A 24,239-nucleotide genomic window follows, 5' to 3' on the forward strand; every position below is an offset into this window, starting at 1 on the left:
ACGTCACGGGGAGCTTGCCAGGCTCTGCTGTGTGGGTGAGATACACTCGGTAGCTTGCCGGGCTCTCTGAGAGGGGCAGAGGAATCGAACTCGGGTCGGCCATATTGGCCGCTTGCAAAGCAAACGCCTTACCCGCTGTGCTATCGCTCCAGCCATATGCATGGCTCTCCACTCCTAATCCTGTGTTTATCTTTAACGACTCCTTTGTACTCTTTTCCCTTCTTAATCACTTTTATCCCTAAATCAGACCTGTAACTTATAAAAGTCAAATTCTTCTAAGGGCTCAGGATTTTGCACGTGTAAGTGAAATATTGCTTTTCTCCTCTTTTATGTTCTTTGCATAATTTTAGTGCAGTGTCTTTTTTGTATAGACACAGGAAAGCAGTTAATGCTATGCCTTGTAACTTGGAAGATAATTTACTCCAAATATTTACTCCTGGGCATCAGTCATATTGATTTGACTTAAGCCTCAGTTGCCCATAGTTCCTAACACCCCCCAAAGAGGGGTCCCAGCGAGGGACAAGGATGTACCTAGGGATGCAAAAAAGCACAGTAGAAATACCATCTGCACCTGGATATTTATTGTAGCACCATTCACAAAAATCAGAATCTGGAAACAACCCGAATGCCCGAGAACAGATGACTGGTTAAAGAAACTTTGGTACATCTAAACAATGGAATACTATGCAGCAGTTAGAAAAGATGAAGTTGTGAAATTTTCTTATAGGTGGATGGACATGGAGAGCATCATGCTAAGTGAAATGAGTCAGAAAGAATGGGACAGACATAGAATGACTGCACTCATTTGTGGAATATGAAATAACATGAGACTAACACCCAAGGACAGTGGAGACAAGGGCCAGGAAGATTGCTCCATGGTTTGGAAGCCTGTCTCAAGTGCTGGGGGAGAAGGCAGCTGGGACAGAGAAGATGATGGTTGAAGAGATTACTCGGGATGGGAGATATGTGCTGAAAGTAGATAAAGAACCAAATATGATGGCCTCTCAGTATCTGTATTGCAAACTATGATGCCCAAAAGTAAAGCTAGAGTAAGAAAGGAAGGTGCCTGCCATAGAGGCAGGGGTTGGGATGGAGTGGGGGTTGTGGGAGGGATACTCGGGACATTGGTGGTGGAAAATGTACACTGGTGGAGGGATGGGTGTTTGATCATTGTATGACTGAAACTCAATTGTGACAGCTTTGTAACTGTATCTCATGGTGATTCAATTACAAAACATTTAAAAAATTTTTTTAAAAAAGGATGGACCTAGGGCAAGCCATAAATTACCTGGCATTGAAATCAACAGGTTAAGTGCCATAAAAAGTATAATAAGAGCACAATTATGGAACAAACTCTGTCATGACTCAAAAAGAAGTAACTGAATAAGAACCCAACTGGGTTAGAAAAGACTAACCTGGCCTGAGGACTGTAGTCTGGGATATATGGCGAGATATCTCCAGAAGCTTAATATATCTTTTTCTGTGTCCATACAAAATGGCTAAAATATTATTAAGAAGTAAACTTACGATTATTGTTTAAATGTATACTGGCTAAGAAAAGGAGAAAGCAATACATCCTTACATGGAATTCCACCCTTGGTAGATCTCTCAGCAGGAATCTAGCGTGCTGAGCACTTAGTTGAGATTTTTGTCCTTGAGTATCTCCTAGAAGAACTTCTCCTGAAGGAAGGGCTTTACATCTGCTCATTGTTTACGATAATGTTAGACCATACCTATATGTAATTGCTACCCACAACCCTTCATGATTTCTCTATAACTAATGCTACAAGACTTGAATAAATGACCACTGATTACCAACTAGCCTGGTAGCCCCAGTTTCTTTGGTCATCTTCTGCCATTAGCCGGCCGGGGAGACAGTGATAGGCCCCAAACGTACCAGGTGACACTTGGTTACCATAGGAGAGCCAGTGACCACCTGCCAGAACAGTGACAACCTCCAAAAAAATCTCTGTGTACTGGCATTGGAGAATAACACAGGGATTAAAGCCCTTGCCTAGCATGCAGTAGACACCGGATCTATCTCTAGTACCATATATCCTCAGCACCCAGAAAACAAAAGTCAGGAGTAGCCCCTGAGTACTGTCAGCGTAGCCCCCAAAGCAAAACACAAATAAAATTTTAAAAAATTACTTAGGCAATGGGCCTCAGCGAGAGTGCCTAGTTGTAACACTTCACCATGCTGTCATAGTTCCCTGTAGAGGGAATGACACAGGTCTGTGTAGCTCACTAGGAGCAGATACTTGAAAGCTGATCCTGTTCCCCTCCAGGCTTTGCCCCATGCAATAGTTTCCTTTCAGTTTAGTAATGAGACAGTGAGTAAACCTAAACGCAGAGTCCTATGAATCCTCCCACTGAATAACAGCACTTAGGGAGTGAGCCCTGAATATCCCACTTCAACATACTAATAACGCCAGGTACAATTCCTTTTCCATTCTGTAGATGTATGAATTAAGCTGTAGGAAAGTGAAAAAAACTTGCACCAAGTCACACAGAAATAAGAGAGCAGGGAAACAAATCAGGTCTGACCCATGATCTGAGTTCCTAACTTAGACCCATGATCTGAGTTCCTAACTGCCACACTCAGATCAGCGTGTGAAACGGGTTGAAACTTCCCTTTCAAAAGATAAACAAGGAAATACCAACAATGAAGCAGAATAGGTGCTATGAGGAAAAATGAGAAGAGATAAAAGTCAGGAGGGATTCAGTGCAGAAAGGAAGAGAGGAGCAAGTTGGGTCACTGATGGTGTCCTGGAAGAAACATATGAGCAGTCTTGATGTACAGGAGACTGTCAGAGAAACATGGAGTGAAAGGAGAATAGAGGGGACATTCCAGAAAAGGGGAAAAGGGGCAAAGGAGACAGTACAGTGGGTAAAGCACTTGACTTGCATATAGCAAACCTGGGTTTGGTCCCCTGCACCACATAAAGTTTCTCAAAACCAACCACGAATGATCCCTCAGCTCAGTGCAAGGAGTAAGTTTTTTTTTTCCCTTTTTTGGATCACACCCAGTGATGCTCTGAGGTTACTCCTGGCTCTGCACTCAGGGATCACTCCTGGCTGTGTTTGGAGGACCATATGGGATGCCAGGGATCAAACCTGGGCTGCCCATATACAAGGTAAACGCCCTACCCGCTATACTATTGCTCCAGCCTCAGGAGTAAGTTCTGAGCACTACTGGGTATGGACCCCAAAACCAAAACAAATGAACAAACAAAAAACAAAGAAGAGAAATGGCATATAGGAACATTTGTAAAAGGAAGGAATGTATTTAATTCCAGAAAGTTAAGTAAGTTCAAGATGGCTAGAGTACAAGAGTGTAGGAAACTATAGTGAGATGAGAAGCTGGATGGATAAGCTGGGATAAGACCATAAGAGCTGAACATCATACTATAAAAATAAACTTGTATTCCACCCTGAAGAAGATGTGGAGCCACTGAGGCAGTTTAAAAACTGAAGAAGAAATATGAACACATCTGTTTAGGGGGCAACTGGAAGCAGGGAGCCCTGCCAGATTACTATCCTGGTCCAAGAGACAAAGACTAAAACAAAATGGAAATAAATAATAGTAAATGGGGTACAGAGGGCAAGTTTGAGACATTTAGGAGCTGGAAGTCAAAAATACTTGGTGACAAACTAGATATAAGTGTAGGAAAAAGTGAGAAAATATATACAAGGTTTCTCAGAGGTACACATCTGAAAAGAAAGCCCATGAATTCAGTTTTGTATATTTCAAAATTTGAGTTGTCGGGTAAAGACATCTGGTTAGAGAAATACATGCAGTGGGATAAAAATATCTTGAGATAGCGTGTGAACTGAGATTCAGAATCAAATTATATACAGCAAGTTCAAGAGATACTTTAGATGTCTCAAAGGAAAGTATTTCCCGAATGCGGCCAATTTCTCTATCTTGAATATATTAATGATGAGAGACTGCATTAGGAATGTCAGCATAAAGACAAAGCATTAAAACTACATACTTTAGCCAGGTGATCAAATAATCATTTTATATCATTTAAAATAGAGCAGTCAATGCTAATTTAGATCTGATATTCTTACTGTTCCACTCCAATAACCTTATAGCTTCTGCCAAGTAATCCGACCAGGACAAACAGTGTAAAAGGAGGAGCCAAACTCATCTGACATTGAAATAATTCAAGGATCTGTCACCAGGAGAAGACAGAAATGGTGGCCTTTTCAAATGCTGGAATCTTAGCAATGAAATAAATGAGCCATGGCTTTGTGGAGCACAGATGAGAAATAAAAATATGTTGAATTGAAAATTAAAAAAAAAAGTCCCAGGTTTCCCTGATTATTGTATACTATCTTTTTTTAGAGTTTTGGGTCACACCTGTCAATACACAAGAGTTACTCCTGGCTCTGCACTCAGGAATTACTCCTGGCAGTGCTCGGGGGACCATATGGGATGCTGGGAATCATCCAACCTGGGTCGGCCTCCTATAAGGCAAATACTCTATCTGCTGTGCTATCGCTCCAGCCCCTGTATCCCTGTATACCATTTTTGTGAAGTTAAAAACTAAGCAAAATTAAACAAACTTTTTATATAGACATATATAGAGAGAGAAAGAGAGAGAGAGAGAGAGAGAGAGAGAGAGAGAGAGAGAGAGACCGCGTGCGATCTATTTTAGAGGGCCAGTGACATAGTACAAGGGTTTAGGTGCTGACCTTGCATGTAGCCCACCCTAGCACAGCATATGATCCCTTGCGCACATCTGTGAGCACTCAGGAAGGAACTCCTGAGCACAGATCCAAAAGTTGACCCTCAGCACTACTGGGCATGGCCCAAACTAAAACCCCACCCACTACCCAATTTCTTTTTTTTTTTTAAATAATAAGACAATGATGAATATAAGATGTAGAACAGTGGTTAGCTGGAGGGAAGAGAGGGAGAAAGGGAATGGAGAAGGAGCATGAAACTACCTTCTATAGTATCAATGATATTTTAGTTCTTTTTTTTTTTTTAAAGTTTCATATCTGTCTGTGCTCTGGGGCAAGGGGTTGCTTCCAGGAATGCTGGGGAATGAGTCATGGCCTCCTGCATGCAAAATATGTCCATGCCGCCATAGTGGAGGGGCAAGGGGGACAGTTAGGTTGGAGAAGGGACCACTAAGAGTGTTGGAAATGATCACTCTGAACAAGAACTGAGTGCTGAAAGGAGGTAAAGAGATATACATGATAACCTGTCAGTACCTGTAGTACCTGTATTGTAAACCAAAATGCCCAGGAAGGGGTGGAGGAGGGATGAGGGGGAGGGATGGGAGAGGGAGAGGAAGAGGGGGATAGGGAAAAGGAGGGGGGGAGAGAGAGTGAGAGAGAGAATATGCCTGCTGTAGAGGCAGGCTGAGGTGGGGATGGGGGAATGGGAGGGAAACTGGGGACATTGGTGGTGGGAAATGTACACTGGTGGAGGGATAGGTATTGGAACATTCTATGAATGAAATCCAATCATGAACTACTTTGTAACTATGTATCTCATAGTGATTCAATAAAAAATTTTTTTAAAATAAAAAATGAAACCAAAACAAAATATGTTCGCGTCCTAATTCTTTGGGAAGAAAATGCATGAAGCAGCATTCATTTTATTTATTTTAGGTTTGGCATCAAACCAGGCAATGCTTGGGACTACTCCTGAATCTGTACTTGGGGTAACTTCTGGGTGGTAGGAACTAAACTGGGCCTCCTACATGTAAAGCACAGTCAGTCTGTTGAACTATCTTGCTGGCCCTGCAATTATTCTATACTTTATATTTTACATTTACACCATATATATCTCAAATATTGGAAATCATCTTTGAAAAAAGGTCAACTGACTTTTAAGAGGATATGTCATATGCAAAGACATTCTTTTAATTCTGGCATTAACACTCACTTAACAGAGTAACAGCCTCACATTTGGAAATATTTCCAAACCCAAAGGTACTTTTTAAAACAAAGAACATAACGCAGTTATTACTGACATCTTCCAACAACAATCTCAGTAAATAATATGCATTTACTCCACAATGCAGCTTATACTTTGTGAAGCAACGACGACTTAAAAAGTATATCCATGGAGATGAATGAAACAAAATGTACAGGGCATGTAGAAGGGAAAAAATATAGGAAAAGACTGTGAAGAACACAGGAACTCACAGAAAGAAAAGAAAAAAAAGAGAATAGCTCATCAGAGGAGAATGCTTGCATGCAGTCAACACAGGTTCAATTCCTGGTACCCAATAAGGCTCCCCAAGCCCACCAGTAGTGATCCCTGAACGCAGAGTCATGAGTAACCCATGAGCACAGTCGAGTGTGGCCCAAAAACCAAAACAAAACAATAAAAAGGGAAAGCACCTCAGAGTAGAAAGGATCAGTTATAAACTGTAAGTAAACTTCTAATTTTATTTGATTTTAAAATTTGTATTTAAAAATATTTTGGGGGGAGCCAGAGTCCTGAGCCCTACTGGGTATGGCACACCCTGTCCACCGAAAAAAGTTTCTGTTTTTAGTTTTTGAGCCATACCCAGCAGTGCTTAGGGACCATGTGCTGCTCGAAGTGAATCCAGGCCTGCAGTATGCGAAGTATATGTTTAGTCCATTGAGACATCTCTCTGGCCCCTATAAGTTTATTATTATTTGGGTTTGGGGGCTATATCCAGTGGTGTTCAGGGGTTTCTTCTGCTGGGGAGTGGAGGACTGTATGTGGTCCCAGGGATCAACCTGGGTCAGCAACATGCAAAGCAACTGCTGTACTATTTCTATAATCCCTTATAAATTTTTTTTTAAAAAGAAAATCCTTAGGCATTCCTAAAGCTCTGAGCCGGGAATAAATCTAGCACTGTTGGTGTGGCCCCAAAACAAAATAAAAAGCAAACAAAAATTACTGTATGGATTCCCTGAAATACTACATAAAAATATAAAGACCGTACCAAATATTAAAGACCTGGAAAGATATTGGGAGTACAGCCCCCAGTGTATGCCTAGTAAGCACAAGGCCCTGAGTCTGATCCCCTGTACCACAGGGTGTAGCCCCTACTCAAAAAAATAAGACAAAACAAAAGACGTAAGCAACCACCACTATAAAGATACTTACAAAGTCATCTCCAGAGTCAGCTCCCATAGAGGCAACCGATTCCTTGCTCACTGACCGTGGGATCCTAGTAGTACCTCCAGGCCTCTGGGCAACAGCTGTCTCTTCTGCAATTTTCTTCTTTAGTTTTGCAAACATTTTTGCTGTGTGAATATCAGGGACCAAACACCAGCTCTTGAACTAGGAGACCTTTGGCCAGGAATCAGGAATTCAGAGACAGGTGCCTAAAAAGTTCCAGACATCCACACTTGATGCATTCATTCCCAATTTAATGTAGGCCAAGGGATGGTAGAAACACACAATCTATAAATTAGAAGACAGAGTTATATTAAACACTAGAGAGATTCACATCTGAGTCACTGCATTAAATTTCAGGTTTCAAAAATGGTTTCATTACTGTGTATGTACCTTTAATAGGACACAATTACTGACATTCAACAAGCTCTCAGGTGTTCCCTATGCATATACAAGTAAAGCAATTCAGGCTACAGAAGGTGATGTAACCTGCCAAATTTGTGCAGGGAAATGGCAGGTTTGGACTCTGACTCAACAGTTCCTCCATCTTTCTGTGACACATTAGTAAGGCATAGGCACATTTACTAAAATTTTCCAAAGCAAACATTACCATTACAGATTACTTCTGAATCCTTGTCCCAAGAATACCATTTAATTACTGCTGAGCAATTTTGTAATAATGAAAACAAAACCATGTAACTCAATATGGGGAAAGGGCTAATGCTCTGGACCAGTGGTTTGCAACCAGCTGATCAGAAAAAAAATTTGAACACGCTGGAGACTTGGGAGGCTTTGCAAATGTGAGGCCCAGGAGTCAATGCCTGGCACCGCCTAGTGGAAAAAAAAAACCAAACTGACAATGAGAAAAAAAAAAGCAGGCAGATCAGAACACAAGATATGGGCTAACCTTATATGTTTCTTGGAGATGCTGTGGTTCTGTGGAAGGGTGGGTAAAATGACCTTAAGCCGGTTTCCTCAGAAAGGGTGAGAAGTCGATACTTTTGTGCCTTTTCCCCCCAAAGAGGCGGGGGACACTAACCATCTAATCTCGACTCTTAACTTTCCATATGTGGACGATACCTAAGCTCTGCTCTAAAGATCGACAAAGGCCTTTTTACCTTCTTACACTCATCTAAGTCTGCACAAATTCTCCCCCAGATTCTCTACTTTCCGTGGCTGCGAACCACCGACTCACCTGTCCTAGTCATGAGACTTAAAACAGCTTGGCCGGCCAAAGCATTCTGACCTGCATGAAGACAAACATGAGATGCAGAGGGTGTCTGCTTTCCGGCGAAGGCCAAAATGCTGACAGAGGGAAGGGGGTGAGGAGAGGCGGGAGGCCGGGGCCGACCTGTCACCGCGACCACGCCGCTGGGGCGCCACCCCCACCCAGCCCGCCCCCGAGTCGCCTCCGCATCTGTGATTTGCCCAAGAGTTCCCCTTCCACACGCTCCAGAACACCGACTCCTGTCTGGAGAAGGCGCCGAAATTCACTCCGTTGAGGTGGCGGCGAGGGGAGCCCCGAGCCGAACCAACCTGCAGGAGACCAAGGTTTCTGGGCCAGTTGTGTATTTCTCGGTTGCTTCCGACAGTCACACACTGCTGACCCGGCCAGGCGCGGGGCTGGCGAGCCCTGAGGAAAAGGGGGCGCCGAGTCGGGTCAGAGACAGCTGCCTGGGCGAGGAAGTTTGGGTCCCACTCACTCCGGTGCCTTCCAGCTCCGCCCCTGCTCGGACTGTCAAGGAAGGGAAGGACCCAACGTCTCTCGCATCTGACAGCCGAGGAACTGCGCCGCGGACCCGAGGGGCGCCTGACTGGCCCAAGGTCGCGCGGGGAGGAGGAATCCAGACGCCGCGGGGCGGGAGCGTCAGGCCGGCCGCTCCGCCCGCGCCCCCGCCACAGCCCTCTCAGCGCCGCGGCACCGCCCTCAGCTGGGGGGCTCGGGCGCCCCGTCCCGGCCGCTCTGGGGGCCGACAGCGGCTCCCCGGAGAATGAGGGGCCCGCTCGCGTCTCCGCGCACCTGCCGCTCTCGGGCCGGTCGGCGGGGCCCCGCCTCCGGGCCCTCTCGTGAGCGCCGGCCCGCGCGCGTCACCAGCCCCCGCGGCCGGCCGGCGAGCAGAGCGGCGACCCGGAACCGCACTGGCCCCGGCGCGCCGGAAGTGGCTGCACGCTGGGGCCGGCGCGCCGCACGCATGCGCTCCGGCGGCCCCGGCGCGGCGGCGGTTGGAGCCGGAGCGGCCGCCGGTTGCGGGCGCAGGTCCTGTCGCTGCCGCGGCCGGTTCGCCACGTCAGCTCGCGGTCCGACCCGGGGATGACGACCGACGGGGCGGCCCAAGTCTGTCTTTCTTGATTTTTTTTTCTTTTTAAAGGGACGGCGCGGAGCTGCGTGGTCTAAGGGAACGATCCCAGCTGGTGCCGTGGGGGCCTGCGTGCGCCGTGCGGGGTGGAGGCTCCGGGCGTGGCCGCCACGGGCCACCTGGGGATCTCGACCCCCCCCCCCCCCCGCCCGCCCTGTCGCTCTGGAATCTGGTCCCGGGACCTCGCGCCCGGTGACTTGGGCTTGGCTCAGGTGGCCTCTGTGGCTCGATTTTAGGTCCGAGGTCAGGACAGGACAGGCCAGAAGTCCCCCTCTTGGAACCTCACGGGCCACTCTTGGGAGCTGAAGCAAGCCCAGCGGGGCAGAAGTGCCAAGTTCAAAGCTACCGGGTGAATCAGGATCTCGTGAGTGGTTCTTGGTCCAGCCCGAGGGTCAGCCCAACGCCCCCTCCCCAGCCCTACCCTAGGCGTGGTCCAGTTGTGACACTCAGGAGAGGGGGCGGGGGAGAAGCCGGAGAAGAGATATACAGCCAAAGACTACCTACAATCCCGTCTGCGGAAAGGATGCAAACCACCACAGCCCACACCACGGCAGTGGCCAACGATTCCGCGGAGCTATCAAAAACTTTAAGCAAATAATGTTTATTTTATATTGGTGATACACATAATATATACGTGGATTCAAGATACAAAATTCATTTACAAGAGTTCACACCTGATGGATGTAGTCACATTCCTAGAGAACAATGCAAAGATGTCTTCGATACACTGACAACAAAAATCAAATGTTCTGTAACCATGTAATTCAATAAACACCAAAACAACGCTTAACTGTCATCCTCTAGTATTAAGTGCCCTCAAGGTGGTAGTACCGTGTAACAGAAGAAGAAAACATTGGAAAGACAAGGGCCTATTGATCTCTGCAGAATCACAGTGTTTACTCTTAAGTTCATTTAAGTGAAGTAGTGGAAAGCTTGCTATCCTTTAGGACAAATCACATACAAAAGTCAGAAATGATGAACTCAAGAGAAATGTTTCAATAATTTCTCAATTTCTAAAATCTAAAGAACCATAACAAAGCAGGAGAAGGCTGCTGAAAGAAGGAACAAAACAAGAAAACATCCTTAAGACTATGGCTTCAGCAATTTAGAAACACAACAGACGAGACTTTTACAATACCACAAATGTTCAAGCCAAATCATAGTGACGATATAATTTTCCCCCTTAGTCATTGGTAGTAAATAGCCCCTTCAAGATTTATTCTACTGATAACATATACAAAACTAATGAATCCAAATGGTTTGCTGTCTCACAGAGTTGGGTTGATGGGTTCTTTTCTAGTATTAACCCACAATACCCGAAATTTAACACAAATGAGCAACAAGACTACGTTTCAAGGATTACAGTGATTTGTGAGTAGCTAGATAGGCAACCAAATAGCTTCATCATTTGCACGACAGGTTAGCAGCACTTGGATAAGAACTGTCACATGAAAATTATTGTGCTTCAATCTCTTGAGGAGAGCTAATAGATAGAACTCTATAATCCCTATAGTATTACAATTCTATAACATTTCAGTTACAGACAAGCACAATTTTTAAAAAGCATTTCACATCACGAGAAACTCAAGTAATTAAAATCTCCAAATGCAATTTTTGCTATGATTGAAACAAGTGCATTTCTGCCTAATACCCATAATATAGACAATAGGTTCACCATTATTTTCAGGGAAAAAAGTCAAACTTACTTTAACTCCTATTTGATTATCTTAACTGTTAGTAATGATTTGAATGAAGGTAAAAGCTATCCAACCTTACAATGGAAACTACTCATAGAAAAGAATCTGGCTTGAAATTATAAATAATCCTTAGAGCAAAATAAATGATTTATAACTGCTTCATCTGATTTAATTGAAACCACTATGTATACTGGTGCTACACAAAGAGGATAACCTATTGAGATAACTTCCTTCACTTGTAAGTTCTTCTATGAAAATATTAGGACATTGTATCTGCCTCTTCTATTATCTAAGACCTTTCTACCTCACTGGAGGAAGTCCCCACATACAACTATCTGGCTGTTGAATGTCACGGTTTATTTGCACAATGAAGAAACCAGGAATGTGGCCCATCTTTAGAGTACAGGCCTCTCATGAGTGAGACTCTGGGTCTGATTTCCAGCACTATAAAACCAAACCAATCTAGAGGATAAAGGACCAGATCCAAGGCTGGCCAAGAGGACAAAAGGAATGTCTTCAGGTAACTACTGAAAAAAGTCATAAACGCAAAGTCCTAAAATATCTTACTGAACCTTTAAAAGTTCTTTCAAAATAGGATAAACGAGTTAAAAATGAAAGACTTCAGAAAAATAATAAAACTTCTTATTACCTTAAACATCTTAACTTTTTCCTGTAGATTTTTAATCATCACAATACATACTTACACTCTATTAAAAAAACACCCAGTAATATGCAAAGGAAGGTAAAAATATTTTCTTCATTTCTCTATGGTTTGAAAATACTTATGAATCAAATTGTAACTTTACAAATGTTAACTTTTAGTCATAACTAGATGGTCATGACAACCTCAAAAGAAAAGAGAATATTGATGATATGACATGCAATTTCAATTATTTGCTGTAGACCTATAGGAAGGCTAGCTATCATTCCCTTTTTCTGAAAGTGATAGTATCACTCAGTCTATTTTTTCATTTCAGAAGGCTATCAGAAAAGTAAAAACCCAAACCCTGAAATTACCAATATCTTATAAACATACTACACCTAAAAATGATTGTCTTAGGATATTTATAGACTGGAATTATCCAATAAAATACGGAAATATTCCCAATTTATAGTCTGTTCTGTGACCAAATTCAGGTTTGACTAAATGAATGTGCAGTACAAAATTAATATATTTTAAACAATTTTTTAAAAATTGTTCAAATATGCTTAAAATCACACTGCTTAATTTGACAGCTAATTTGAAAAATAATCTTTAGAAACAAACAAAAATATTTACAAATTAAAGATGGTGCGTCAGTGATTAACAATGTTATGCAGAATTGTAATTCTCAAAAATCAGTACTACAGCAAGTGAAAAAGTCTTAACTTTTGCTTAAGAAAACTTATCTATAGAACTCCAAAAGAAATATTTCTAAGGTATCGAATACAATTTAGTACACTAAATTTAATTCATTATTTTACCCATTTAAGAGCATGGTCCCTAACATCAGCCTGGCACCCCTCTATTTATGGGTAATCGAGCTCTTTCACAGTCAATTATTTTTCCTTGAACACAAAGGGATTTAGTTTAAATAATCTCTGTGTTAAATAAAATCAGCAACACTGGGAGACAATGCAGTATGTTTTGACATTCTAGTTTCAAGAAGCTGAATTGCCCTTTTTTATTGTTCAGGTAAAGTAGTCACAGTGTCCAGGGAAGTACAGGTTGAATAGGTAGGAAGTATCAATGCACAAGAGCAAAGGAGAACAGAGAGAAAGGGCTTGGTTTTCTAAGCAAGTCCTATCTTTACTGCACTGTAACTTGCTGACAACTGTGAAGAGTTGGAGGTCATAGTCACAAAGCCACTCTCGTCTACTGCACTTTTTATTGCTGCTATTTGGCTCAAATGAATGTCTACAGTAATCCTGAGCCATGTCATGAATTTCAAATAAGCATACCCCAATTGCTCAGCTATACTCCAGTTGTAATAAATGATTGTTACTTAAAGAGAACATCAGACACTATGAGACACTATATTTTCATGATTTTTTTTTAACTTTTCAGTTTTTGAGTCACACCTGGTGGTGCTCAGGGTTATTTCTGTTGTGTTATGGATCACTCTTGGTGGGGCTCAGGGGACCCATATGAACCGGGGTTGGCTGCACGCAAGGCAAGTGCTTTACCCACAGTATAATTGCTCCAGCCCCATTTCATTATTAAAAAAATATATACTATGTTACCACATTTTAATATTTAAGAAAAAGGCTAGTATAACTTTATTTTAAATTTAACGCTACGAATGGTTGACTGCAATGAAAAGGTCAATGTAGTATTTTGGGGCGTGGTACTATTGGCTCCTGACTCATCTCTTTCAACTTCTCTCTTTAAAATAATAAGTGATCGGATAAATATAATCATCTTAATAACAGTGGGGTAAAATGTTGCTTTGCAGTTATACTTATCATGCAGTTATTCTACCTGATTTTGGTGGTGAACGTATTCAAGGTATCTCAAATGTCTCTTATACTCTTTCATGCACATAATCATTCCAAGTCGGACAGGAGCAACACGCTGTAAAACTCTTTGACCCCAGTGTGATAGTCTGTGACCCCAAGGATCTACAGATGTACAGTGTCCATGTACTCTGATCCTTCCCACACTGTCAGCCTTGGGAGAAGTTTGAAGGCCCAGATTTCATAGCATGCCATGCACCTAAAATTAAGAACCCTACTTCATGTGTGAATATATCAATTTGCAGAACACAAGTGTCTCATAGAGACAAAGAAATACAACTGGAGGCATTTCATTCACTGGGTGCATTTTCTCAGATGAGCAAACTCATCCTTGATATGTAATTCCAGTAAGAAAAGTCTAGAATTGGAAATGCCATGAGCTGCTGCAAATATACAGATTAACAACATTTCTTTCCTCATTCGATCCCACCCCACCTGGGTAAAGACTTCCCTTAGCAATGTCCCCTTTTCTGCCTCACAGAGACAGATGCAAAATGAGACATACAGTGAAAAAAGGTGTTCCAAAGTTAAAACTTAATATTAGGTACAAAACTGGCAACTAGGAATATATTTCCTTACTTTAGAAGGATATTTTGTCTATTTTGAAATGCAAAATCAAAGTAATTTTTTTCCAGAGCCCCTTGATTCTCAATATAAACACTTTATGATTCAGTAATAATAGTTAACTATGGGTCAAGAAAATAAAGGACTACTAATATAGCTTAAGAACCTGCTGGTGTCTCAGTTTCACATACTTTTTTCAGGTTTATATATTTACCATTAGTTTAAATGGAAATTGGCAGATGGTTTTAAAGCTAAGAATATGCAGCTTTCTGTTCAAATCTTTATATCCTAATTTCAACTCCAAATTAGCCCATTTTACTCAAACACAAGCCCCTCAAAATAGAGGCTCGTGAATGAGATGCACCTTAACCTAATAACAGCAGCATGAACAATGCCACTAGGATGTCCTCACAGAACTTAAATAAATTCAGCCCACAATGGGTATGGGTATATAATATACACATACTGTATCATTGCATACCAATATATTTACAAATATGTACATATATACAAATGTATACACAGAGATTGCATTTAGCTTCACAAAAATATACACATGCCATTACAAATAAAATAAGAATTTCAAATAAATAAGGTCAACGAAAGAGCCCTCAATGTAAATATCCCTTATACTGTCCAAACACACAGGAACAAATATACTCCAAATAGCATTCATTCGATTCATATTCATATCATATCTTTTTACTCACTTAGGGGTAGGAGGTGGTTCTGAATCAGTGGCAAAAACCAAATTTGCAGACCTTGGCAACTTACTCTATTTCCACTTCAGAATGTTCTCTGTATATCAGACTGACTACAGGTCACTGTGGATTAACTAAGTACAAGATTTTTCAAGTGAGTTACAAAGCTCTTCTAAGAGACAAAAAGTTACTAAGTCACACAGGTCAGAGATGAAATTTGGAGAATGCTCAAGAAAGCTCCATAACTGGTACAAAATCAGATTTGTTGCTTATCCCTTTGCCTCAACAAAGTTCAATAATCTGAATTAACTCAGAATTTAACCTAATCAGTTTCAGAGAATTTATTGCCAAGAAGAAAATAAAGGACAGTAGCCACAGTGAAAAAAGGAAAAATTGAAATCCAGATCTGAAATCAGGAAAATTTAGTCAGGATTAGATTACACTTTGCTTTATAATCTCAAAACTTTTCATCTTGGTAAAAATAGAAAGCATACAATAAATTCTTATGTGCTTTTAAAGTTTTTTGAGAGCACCACATCTTAGGAGGAACACAAAATAGATAAACAATACATGCTGGGAAAAAATAAAGACAAAACATTTGCTTAACTTTTTTTTTATAATTAAAATTTTGTCAGGGCAGATTGCTTCACTGGGTTTCATTATTTGATATACTAAAAAAATACCATAGCCTTTTGTGCCAAAAAATAGATTTTTAATTATTTCCTTCTTGCTCATTATAGAAAGCTACCTGAGCTACTAGAAAGACAGGGATGAGATTAGAAGATGTAAGCTTTAGTTCGAGCTCTAACATTATGGATACACAGTTTTGTTTTTATTTGGTCTCAGCTTTCTCTTCTGTAAAATAAGAAGATAGTTGCTTTACCAACTTCACACGTAAGTGGGTAAAAGAAAACATTTCCATTGTGCTTAGTTTTGTTTTGGGTACAAAACAAACCGAAATTGTGCAAAGTTGTACTTTTCATTTAATTAACCATAATTCCTATGGGAAGCCAGAGACTATATCAGAATCTCCAGGGGGAGAGTTTGTGCAATTTGATACCAAAGAAGTGCCATTGCTTTGCTCTTTCCCAATATTTAAATTTCTATGAATCTAAAAACAAATAAGTACAGGGCTTAAAGGGATGGTGTGCATTAAAAAACTGGGATTCCTTGCCATTGCAATCATGAGCCCATCAGGTGATTGTCCTTTTACAGTTCTTCCTCGATTAATGCCTTCATGTTTTAAAATAAATTATGCATTAGATAGAAGCTGGTTGATAGGTATAAGTGGACATTTTAGACCCTGTGTATATTTAAAACTAGCACAAAGGTATCTGCCTCAATAAGGTCTATTCTGATCTTCATCTAAAAATCACATTTTGTCCAAAAGCAAAAGCAAGATTTCCTTGCCATAGTCTAAATTTTCTTCATGCTAGTTATAACTTTCTACTATAAATTTACTTATTTTCTTTATTGTCAGTCACCTACTAGAATGCAAACTTCATAAAGACATTGAGTTATAAGTCTATTTGATTAGATCTAGAATAAAATATGTACTATTTTAGAAGTTTGTTTTATTCTTGTTTCAGGGCCACATCTGGCAGTGCCCAGAGCATATTCCTGACTCTTTTATCAGGGGTTGCTCCGTGCAGGGCTCAGGGGACCTCATGGGGTGCCAGGGATCAAATCCAGGTTGGCTGCATATAAGGCAAATGCCCCACTTTCTGTACTATTGCTCTGGCCCCAGTACGATCTTAGAATTTTAAGCAACATTTTTGAAGGCATGAAAAAGACAACAGTTTAGAAATTTCATATATCCTTTCACTAAAGACTTCAGTTCACTTTTGATTTTTAACTACAAAGAATTTTTAACTAAAATATTTTGATATTATACTACAACTGGATTAAGTGGCCTTGTTATCATCTAAACCCTAGCAGTGATTTCTAAATTCTCATGCACTTGAACAAGAATGCTTCTAGTCTCAAAGTTCTCATTTCTCAGGGAGATTCTCCCTCTGATCTAGTTTCAAAGATTAGATGGGAATCCAGATATTATCTTCAACAAAAACTAGGAATAGGAAAATCACATTCAGAAAAGAGAATTGTTTGTACATTAAAAATCAAGTTTGATAAGTGGCATGAATGGAAAAATCTCTATCTTTTGGAACCAAGAGTTCAAATTATAGAACCAAAGAACTGGAAAAAATTGGGCCAACAACTTCCTTTTACAGTTGAGAGAATTAAAAAGCAGAGACCTGAAGACACCTGTCAGCAGGTAAAGCTAGTTACCAGGAGAGCCTGAATCAGAACTCAGATCTCCTAGTTCTCAGATCCCTGTTCTTTATGCCAAACTTGTGAGTCTAAAGCTCAGGATAATAAATATTATTTTAAGCATCAGAGAGCAGGAAAATACATGATTTTTTTTATTAGAAGCATTTCTGGCACAGAACTGAAGTGGACTTGAAACAAGAGGTCAGGCAACTAAGGCTAATCTACTGCTATAAAGGGAAAGCTATCCAAAAAAGGGTAGACTTTAATACTGAAAAATCAACCCACTAGCAGGAGAAATCTCTCTCCGGGGTAAATTTTCCAAAGCTTTCTGAAATAATAAAAAAGGACAGACAAAAAGAATTTAATATTGAAACACCACAAAGTCCCCCAAACCCAGGAAACAAGAGCCTTGAGACTTCAGATGAAAAATCAGCAAATTAGAATGGGCAGATGAATAACTCAGACCCAAATAACTTTCTATGCCAGAAATGAAAGCTGAGTTAAAAATACTACAGTAAAATTCACTTAGGGACACAGGAAAGAGGCACCAAAAGCAATTACCTCATTTCCCCTGGGACTGTGAGAGGTAGAAGAGCCTATATAGAAAATTAGGAAGAAGGAATTTTGATTCATAGATTTTTGAACTTGAAAGCTGTGGAGTCTTTTAAGGGAGAAATAAAATCACAGATAACTGCCTGTAAAATATGAAGGAGATGATGGGAAGGGGGGCTGGGGGGGAAACATGAAAATCTTTATATTTTATATATCAAGTCCTATTTAAAATAATTAAAAAAAACCTATGCATGAGTATAAAATAGTAAATACAAGGAGTTAAAAAATCTTATTTTGAAATTGTCAATGCAAAAACGACTTCCATTTTTGGTCAAATAACAAATCTGTTACCCCCAACTGAAATGAATGACCTCTCTGACCTCTGGGTAAAAGGATGCCAAGCCCTGCACCGTGCGCCATGGACTTCCGTCCTGACAGCTTCGACGCCTACTGGCAGGAACTGAAGTCCTAGGAAACACTGATTATACTATGAAACCAACCATCTGATTTTTCAGCTGTGATATTTAAAAGCCGTTCTTTCATATTTCCAGCATTCACAGACTACAGAGAAAGAGAATATGCCAATGTTATCTCATGATAACACACGACTCCCACACTCCAAATTAAATTTATCATCTCAAGGCCCCAATGAAAAAAATTAGCTTTCAGGTTCTCAAAATGAGTTCCGTACAGTTTCTGATATGTTGACAGTGTTATAAATGAAGGAAAATGATCTCAAGAACTGTCTTGATTATGCTTCAAGGAATCACACAACGTTCTGTCTACTTTCTTGGAATGAAAAAGAAAAAACTATGGAAAGACTGTTCTTGATCTTAGTAGTCCATGCTGTCTAGGGTCATCTTTGCAAACAATTACATTTTTTTCCAAATCCACACATTTAAGGTCCAAGTACAAGAGCTGGATTTTCCTCTTTATACAAAAATAAATGATTTACTCTTCTCAGGGTGAGAATAGTGATTATTTTGAGTGTAGGATTAATGTTGGAAGTAATCCATACCTCAAAACCAAAAAATAAAAATTCCAAGATTGAGTTATTTTTTAAAAGACCTGAAATACTGTATTTTTAAAACAGTTATCCTAAAAGTGTGAGCATTTATTTTTTCAGTTTGTTTTTAAAATGGTGGTCTTAAATTAAAAAATAAAAACTAAGTAACACCACTATGTGTCTGTCATCACATTAGAAAACGGCACCATTTATAATCTGTGGCAAATGAAAAACTGTTTAAACAAGAGGATGCGAGTTTCAATAGTCATCTATGGCATTCTCAAGGAACACATTTCGCACATCCAGGATGGACGCCAATTCCAAAATATGCTTCTGTAGATGAGGATTCTCCACTGTTTCATCCCTTGGCAGTTGTGGATAGGATTCTGGGTAATTTCGTGTTTCCTGGGAGGCAAAAAAAAAAATGAGAAAGGAGGTATTTTATAGGTTAATGAAAGAAAATTATAGACAGCCTTAATAAGGATATTGTTAGCATGAGAGCTAGAGCAGGCTGGAGCGATAGCATAGCGGGTAGGGTGTTTGCCTTGCACACGGCCAACCTGGGTTCGATTCTTTCGTCCCTCTTGGAGAGCCCGGCAAGCTACTGAGAGTATCCCGCCTGCACGGCAGAGCGTGACAAGCTCCCCGTGGCATATTGATATGCCAAAAACAGTAACAACAAGTTTCACAATGGAGACGTTACTGGTACCCGCTCGAGCAAATCAATGAACAACAGGAGGACAGTGCTATAGTGCTAGCATGAGAGCATAAAGGAGTAATCAGATGTACTTTTCATCTTCAGACTGGTTTGACCCTTACTAACAATAGAGTTGCAGAACATACAAAATCCTTCACATTTGACTATTTTAAAAATTTTAATTGGAGGACGATGTGGGACATACCCAATGGTGCTCAGGGGAGTCATACCCTGACTGTGCTCAGGAGAAAACTCAGGCAGAACTTAGGGATCATATATGGCTCTGGGAATTTAAGCTGGGATCAACATGAGGAGAAGCCTTAACCCCAACACTACCCCTCCAGGTAGGCCTGGGCATAGCAAGAAGGATTCCCACATCTCCAAGGTACCACTGAGTTTTGGCCCTATGACACAGTGGAAACTTGATCAAGTCACTTACTAGTTATTTCACAAGTATTTACTGGGATCTCTCACTTCTGGATGCTAGTGTTATGCTAAGTGGAAACTATGTAAATCCTACTTTCTGCAGGGAAAAAAAATCATAGCATATACAGAATTTCAACAAGTATTTGTAAAATTACTGAACAAACAGATGTTATAACAGAAATTTTAAAATACCCAAGAAGCTCTGCAAAGTCCAAGTATTAGAACCTACTAATTCCAGAAATAACGGCTGGAGCAATAGGGCTGGGTAGGACATTTGCTTTGCATGTGGGTTCAATTCCTGTTATCCTGTGTGGTCCTCCGAGCACTGCCAGGAGTGATTCCTGAGTGAAGAGCCAGCGGTAACCCCTGAGCATTGCTAAGTGTGACCCAAACAGCAATTTAAAAAAAAAAAAATCCAGGAGTGAGAGGCGTCAAAGGGGACTGAGAATGCAGGATTAAAAAAAAATAATAATAAAGTTTATTTTTATTTATTTTGGTTTTGGCATTTGACCCAGCAGTAATCAGGAATTATTACTCCAAGTGGTGCTCGGGAACCCATGGGATCCTGGGGATCAAACCTGGGTCAGCACTGCTGCAAGTGCCCTCCCTGCTGTACTTTGCTTCAGCACCCACCAAATACTGTTAAAGTTCAGTCTTCAAAAGTTAATTGAGAAAATGAAAAGGCAACTCTAGGACTGGAAAAAAAAATAGGGAGTACATTGAAAAGACTATTAACATTATTCACAGGTGAAATGTAAATTGAGATAGCACTGTATAGCACTGTCCTCCCGTTGTTCATTGATTTGCTCGAGCGGGCACCAGTAACGTCTCACAACAAATTGTGAGGCTTATTGTTACTGTTTTTGGCATATCGAATACATCACGGGTAGCTTGCCAGGTTTTGCCGTGCGGGCGCAATACTCTCAGTAGCTTGCCGGGTTCTCCAAGAGGGGCAGAAGAATAGAACGGGGGTTGGCCAAGGTCGGCTATGTGCAAGGCAAGCGCCCTACCTGCTTGTGCTATCGCTCCAGCCCAAAGTTTGAAATTTTGTGCCTTTTTTCAATTTGCCTAACTATGACTCTTAAGGTAAATTGAATAAAGGCACAAAATTTCAAACTTTGGTAACACCAAGTATGATACAGGCTACTTGTGGGAATATGAAACATTTTAACTAGGCTGGGGAGAGAGTTCAACAGGCTGGAGCACATGCTTGCATGTAGGAAGCAAGGGTTTTATCACAGATACGACCTGGTCCCCTGAGCGCCACAAGCAGTGATCCCTGAGGACTGTTCCAGGAGTTGTTCTGAGTATCCCCCACAAAAACCCACAAAATGCTACACCTACTTTGAGAAAAGCTTTGGCAGTATCTTATATGGCCTCTTCAGTATTATCAGGAGTGATTCCTGAACATGAAGTCAGGAATAAGCCCAGAAAACAAATAAAAATGGAATAAGTCCAAAGCACAGCCTGGTATGACCCCAAACCCAAATACATACACACATACATGCACTGTAGCACTGTCGTCCCACTGTTCATTGATTTGCTCAAGCGGGCACCAGTAACATCTCACAACAAATTGTGAGACTTGTTGTTACTATTTTTGGCATAGCGAATACGTCATGGGTAGCTTGCCAGGCTTTGCTGTGCGGGCATGATACTCTTGGTAGCTTGCCAGGCTCTCCGAGAGGGGCAGAGGAATCAAACCCGGGTTGGTCATGTCAGCCACGTGCAAGACAAATGCCTTACCCGCTGTGCTATCACTCCAGCCCACATACATACATAACATATTTATGAAGTATGAGTGCAACAAGTAAAGGCACAGTATTTATGGAAAAAGCAACTCTTACATACTCCTGGTGTGCAACTGGCACGACTTTGCAAATTATTTGGCATTACCCCCCAAAAACGGAATATGCCTAAATCCACTGACTTTACATTCCACTATTAGATTACTATCAAAGACATAAGGTCTCAGAAGAAACTTAACAAAAGATTTCAGCATAGCATTGTTTAATAAAAATCTGAAAAAGTAACCTGAATACCCTTTACCAGCAGAATGGATAACTAGTTTATATATATATGCATGCATTTCATAAAGGCATTTGGGTCCATGACACACTCATTACATGAAAGTGATTCCCTTACTCTGTCCCATACAGACCAAGTGTGGAGCAGATGCAGCCATCTCGGTCTGTATATTTACATTCCAGGATGTCCACACAACAAAATGGCCTAAATATGCCTTTCTCAGAATATATCCTTACCATTAAGTGATGCCTGGTCCAAAGTGGAGCCCTCTATGGTAGTTAAAATAAATTCATGAAAGCTATAAAGTCACTAACATGTTTCAATCTTAGAAATAATACCACAATGAGTGGAAAAAATCAGACCTAAAATACGGACCCATAGATATGCTCTCTGAAAACACAAATGAATGTGGTAAAACTATTGAGGAAAGTGAAAGAAAATTCCAAATTTCTGGGGCTGGAGTAACAGAACAGGGGATAGGGAGCTTGCCTTGCTTGTGGCAGACCTGGGTTCGATCCCCAACACCCTATATGGGCTTCAAGCACCAACAGTGATCCCTGAGTGATCCCTGAGTGTAGAGCTCGAATAAGCCCTGAGCACTGCTGTGTATGGACAAAAAACAAAAAAATTCCAAATTTTATTTTCATCTGGAATGGAAAGAATATCAGAGAGGATCCACACAGAACCTAGAGGAATAAAATGCGTCTCTTAGAGAGGGGTAGGTATTCGTATGTGCTTTATATAATTCACAATTTTACCATTTACAATACATATTTTACCTAAACCTACTCATATTTTACTTAATACAGGTAAAACATAAAACATGATTCTTAAAACATACACCTTAAATACCTAAGATGTAAAACTTTTTCCTTATTAAGTAAATTTTGGCCTACCCGAAAAATCTTGTGCATCCTCATGGTGGCTGAACAAAAGATAAATCTTGTGAGAAGCAAGCGAAGAAATTCATCCCCAAAAAACTGGAGAAATGCCTGATCTGCAAAGAGAAGAAAGGTGACAGTAAAAGGATGTTTACATGGAAAATACTTTTTCAAAGGGGAAAATTTTGGGGAAACCTTTTAAACTTTCCTGTTGGGGATAAACACCTTAAAAACTTCAAACAATTTAAACAGTTTTAAACCTGAATGACACAGTCTATTAAGTGTTCTGTGAGATTAGCAGGGTACCTATTGAACGGGAATGGGTCAGTAGCTGCGCAATATCACGGTTGATTTTTCGAAGATAGTCTTGGCACTTTTCCCATAGGCCTCTACGCATGCTTGACAATCCAGAGACAAATAGGAAGGCCATTAGCGGATTGTTCAAAAAGAGAGTGAAGAGGCTGCCTCTTTGAGATTGATCTGTAATAACAAATATATTTATGTAGAGAGAGACAACATTTTTACAGAAGAGATATATTTGAAGAACACTTTAATATAATGGTAATATATAAAATCAAAGATATGTTGTTAATCATAATTCAACAAAGAAGATTCTGCGTGGAACATTAAAACCATATCCCAGACACAACAGTTGCTGGTGAACAAACTCTGAATTCACCAAGTTTTAGAGTCAACTTCCAAGAAGATAAAAAGCTATTTCCTTGTTTGTTTAGTTTTTCTGGGGGGTTCCCACAGCAGTCCAGGGGCCATAAGGGATATACCAGTCAGTGCTCGAGATGTCCTGAGTCTGGGAATTGAACCCAGGACTGGGTGTACTTCAGGCATTTAGAGCTATCCCCTTGGCCCTGAATATCCTTTTATTGGGGGGCTGGGGGGGAGGAAACGATACTATACCCAGCATGTGTTCCTGGCAGGCTTGGGGTACCATTTTGGGGAGTGGGGGATCAAATCCGGTGTGCTGCATACAAAGCAAACACCCTACCATTGTACTATTGCTCCAGGGCCCCCTGAATATCTTTCATCATCTTTTCCTCTCTCACAAATTTCCTCTGCACTTGACAAGTTGTGGATCATGGACAGTTCAATAGTTCTTGATAGATTTCTTTTCATTTCCCTTTGTTGGTTGTTTCTGTTCTGCCTCTCCTTTAAATATCACTATTTTCTCTGGCTCTACATATTACTTATTTCACCTAGTCTCACGGTACTAGTTATGCTGATTCCCAATTCACCATCTGTAGCTTAGATCGACTTCCTGATGTCCGGAAATCCACTGCTCTGTGGTATGACTGGGGACTCTCACTGGTCCACACTGGGACATGCTGTGAACTGTAAAATATACATGAGATTTCGTAGCTTCACTATAAAAAAGACATATTGCTAACACTAACCTTACACATTTCCACTTGTTTAAACGTGGCAGTC

General features: G+C 40.8%; 2 protein-coding genes across 3 annotated transcripts in view; both read right to left on the reverse strand.

Moving 5' to 3' along the window:
• Window positions 1-8,737, reverse strand: part of LOC130042727 (golgin subfamily A member 1-like) — a 48,500-nt gene extending 39,763 nt beyond the window's left edge. Inside the window, exons 1-3 of the mRNA XM_056134908.1 lie at window positions 8,657-8,737; window positions 8,316-8,366; window positions 7,109-7,408 (exon numbers count right to left, since the gene is read on the reverse strand). Coding sequence (XP_055990883.1) covers window positions 7,109-7,243 — 135 coding nt within the window. The 5' untranslated portion in view covers window positions 7,244-7,408; window positions 8,316-8,366; window positions 8,657-8,737. The remainder of the gene's footprint in view (window positions 1-7,108; window positions 7,409-8,315; window positions 8,367-8,656) is intronic.
• A 9,489-nt stretch (window positions 8,738-18,226) lies between these two features.
• Window positions 18,227-24,239, reverse strand: part of LOC130042725 (protein SCAI) — a 135,404-nt gene continuing 129,391 nt past the window's right edge. For both annotated transcript variants that reach the window (XM_056134906.1, XM_056134907.1), the window contains 3 exons: window positions 23,103-23,276; window positions 22,812-22,912; window positions 18,227-19,169 (listed from right to left, as the gene is read on the reverse strand). In XM_056134906.1, coding sequence (XP_055990881.1) covers window positions 19,023-19,169; window positions 22,812-22,912; window positions 23,103-23,276 — 422 coding nt within the window. In that variant the 3' untranslated portion in view covers window positions 18,227-19,022. The remainder of the gene's footprint in view (window positions 19,170-22,811; window positions 22,913-23,102; window positions 23,277-24,239) is intronic.

The sequence above is a fragment of the Sorex fumeus genome, unplaced genomic scaffold (assembly GCF_029834395.1).
Source record: "Sorex fumeus unplaced genomic scaffold, SorFum_2.1 ptg000109l, whole genome shotgun sequence".
Taxonomy (NCBI): Eukaryota; Metazoa; Chordata; class Mammalia; order Eulipotyphla; family Soricidae; genus Sorex; species Sorex fumeus.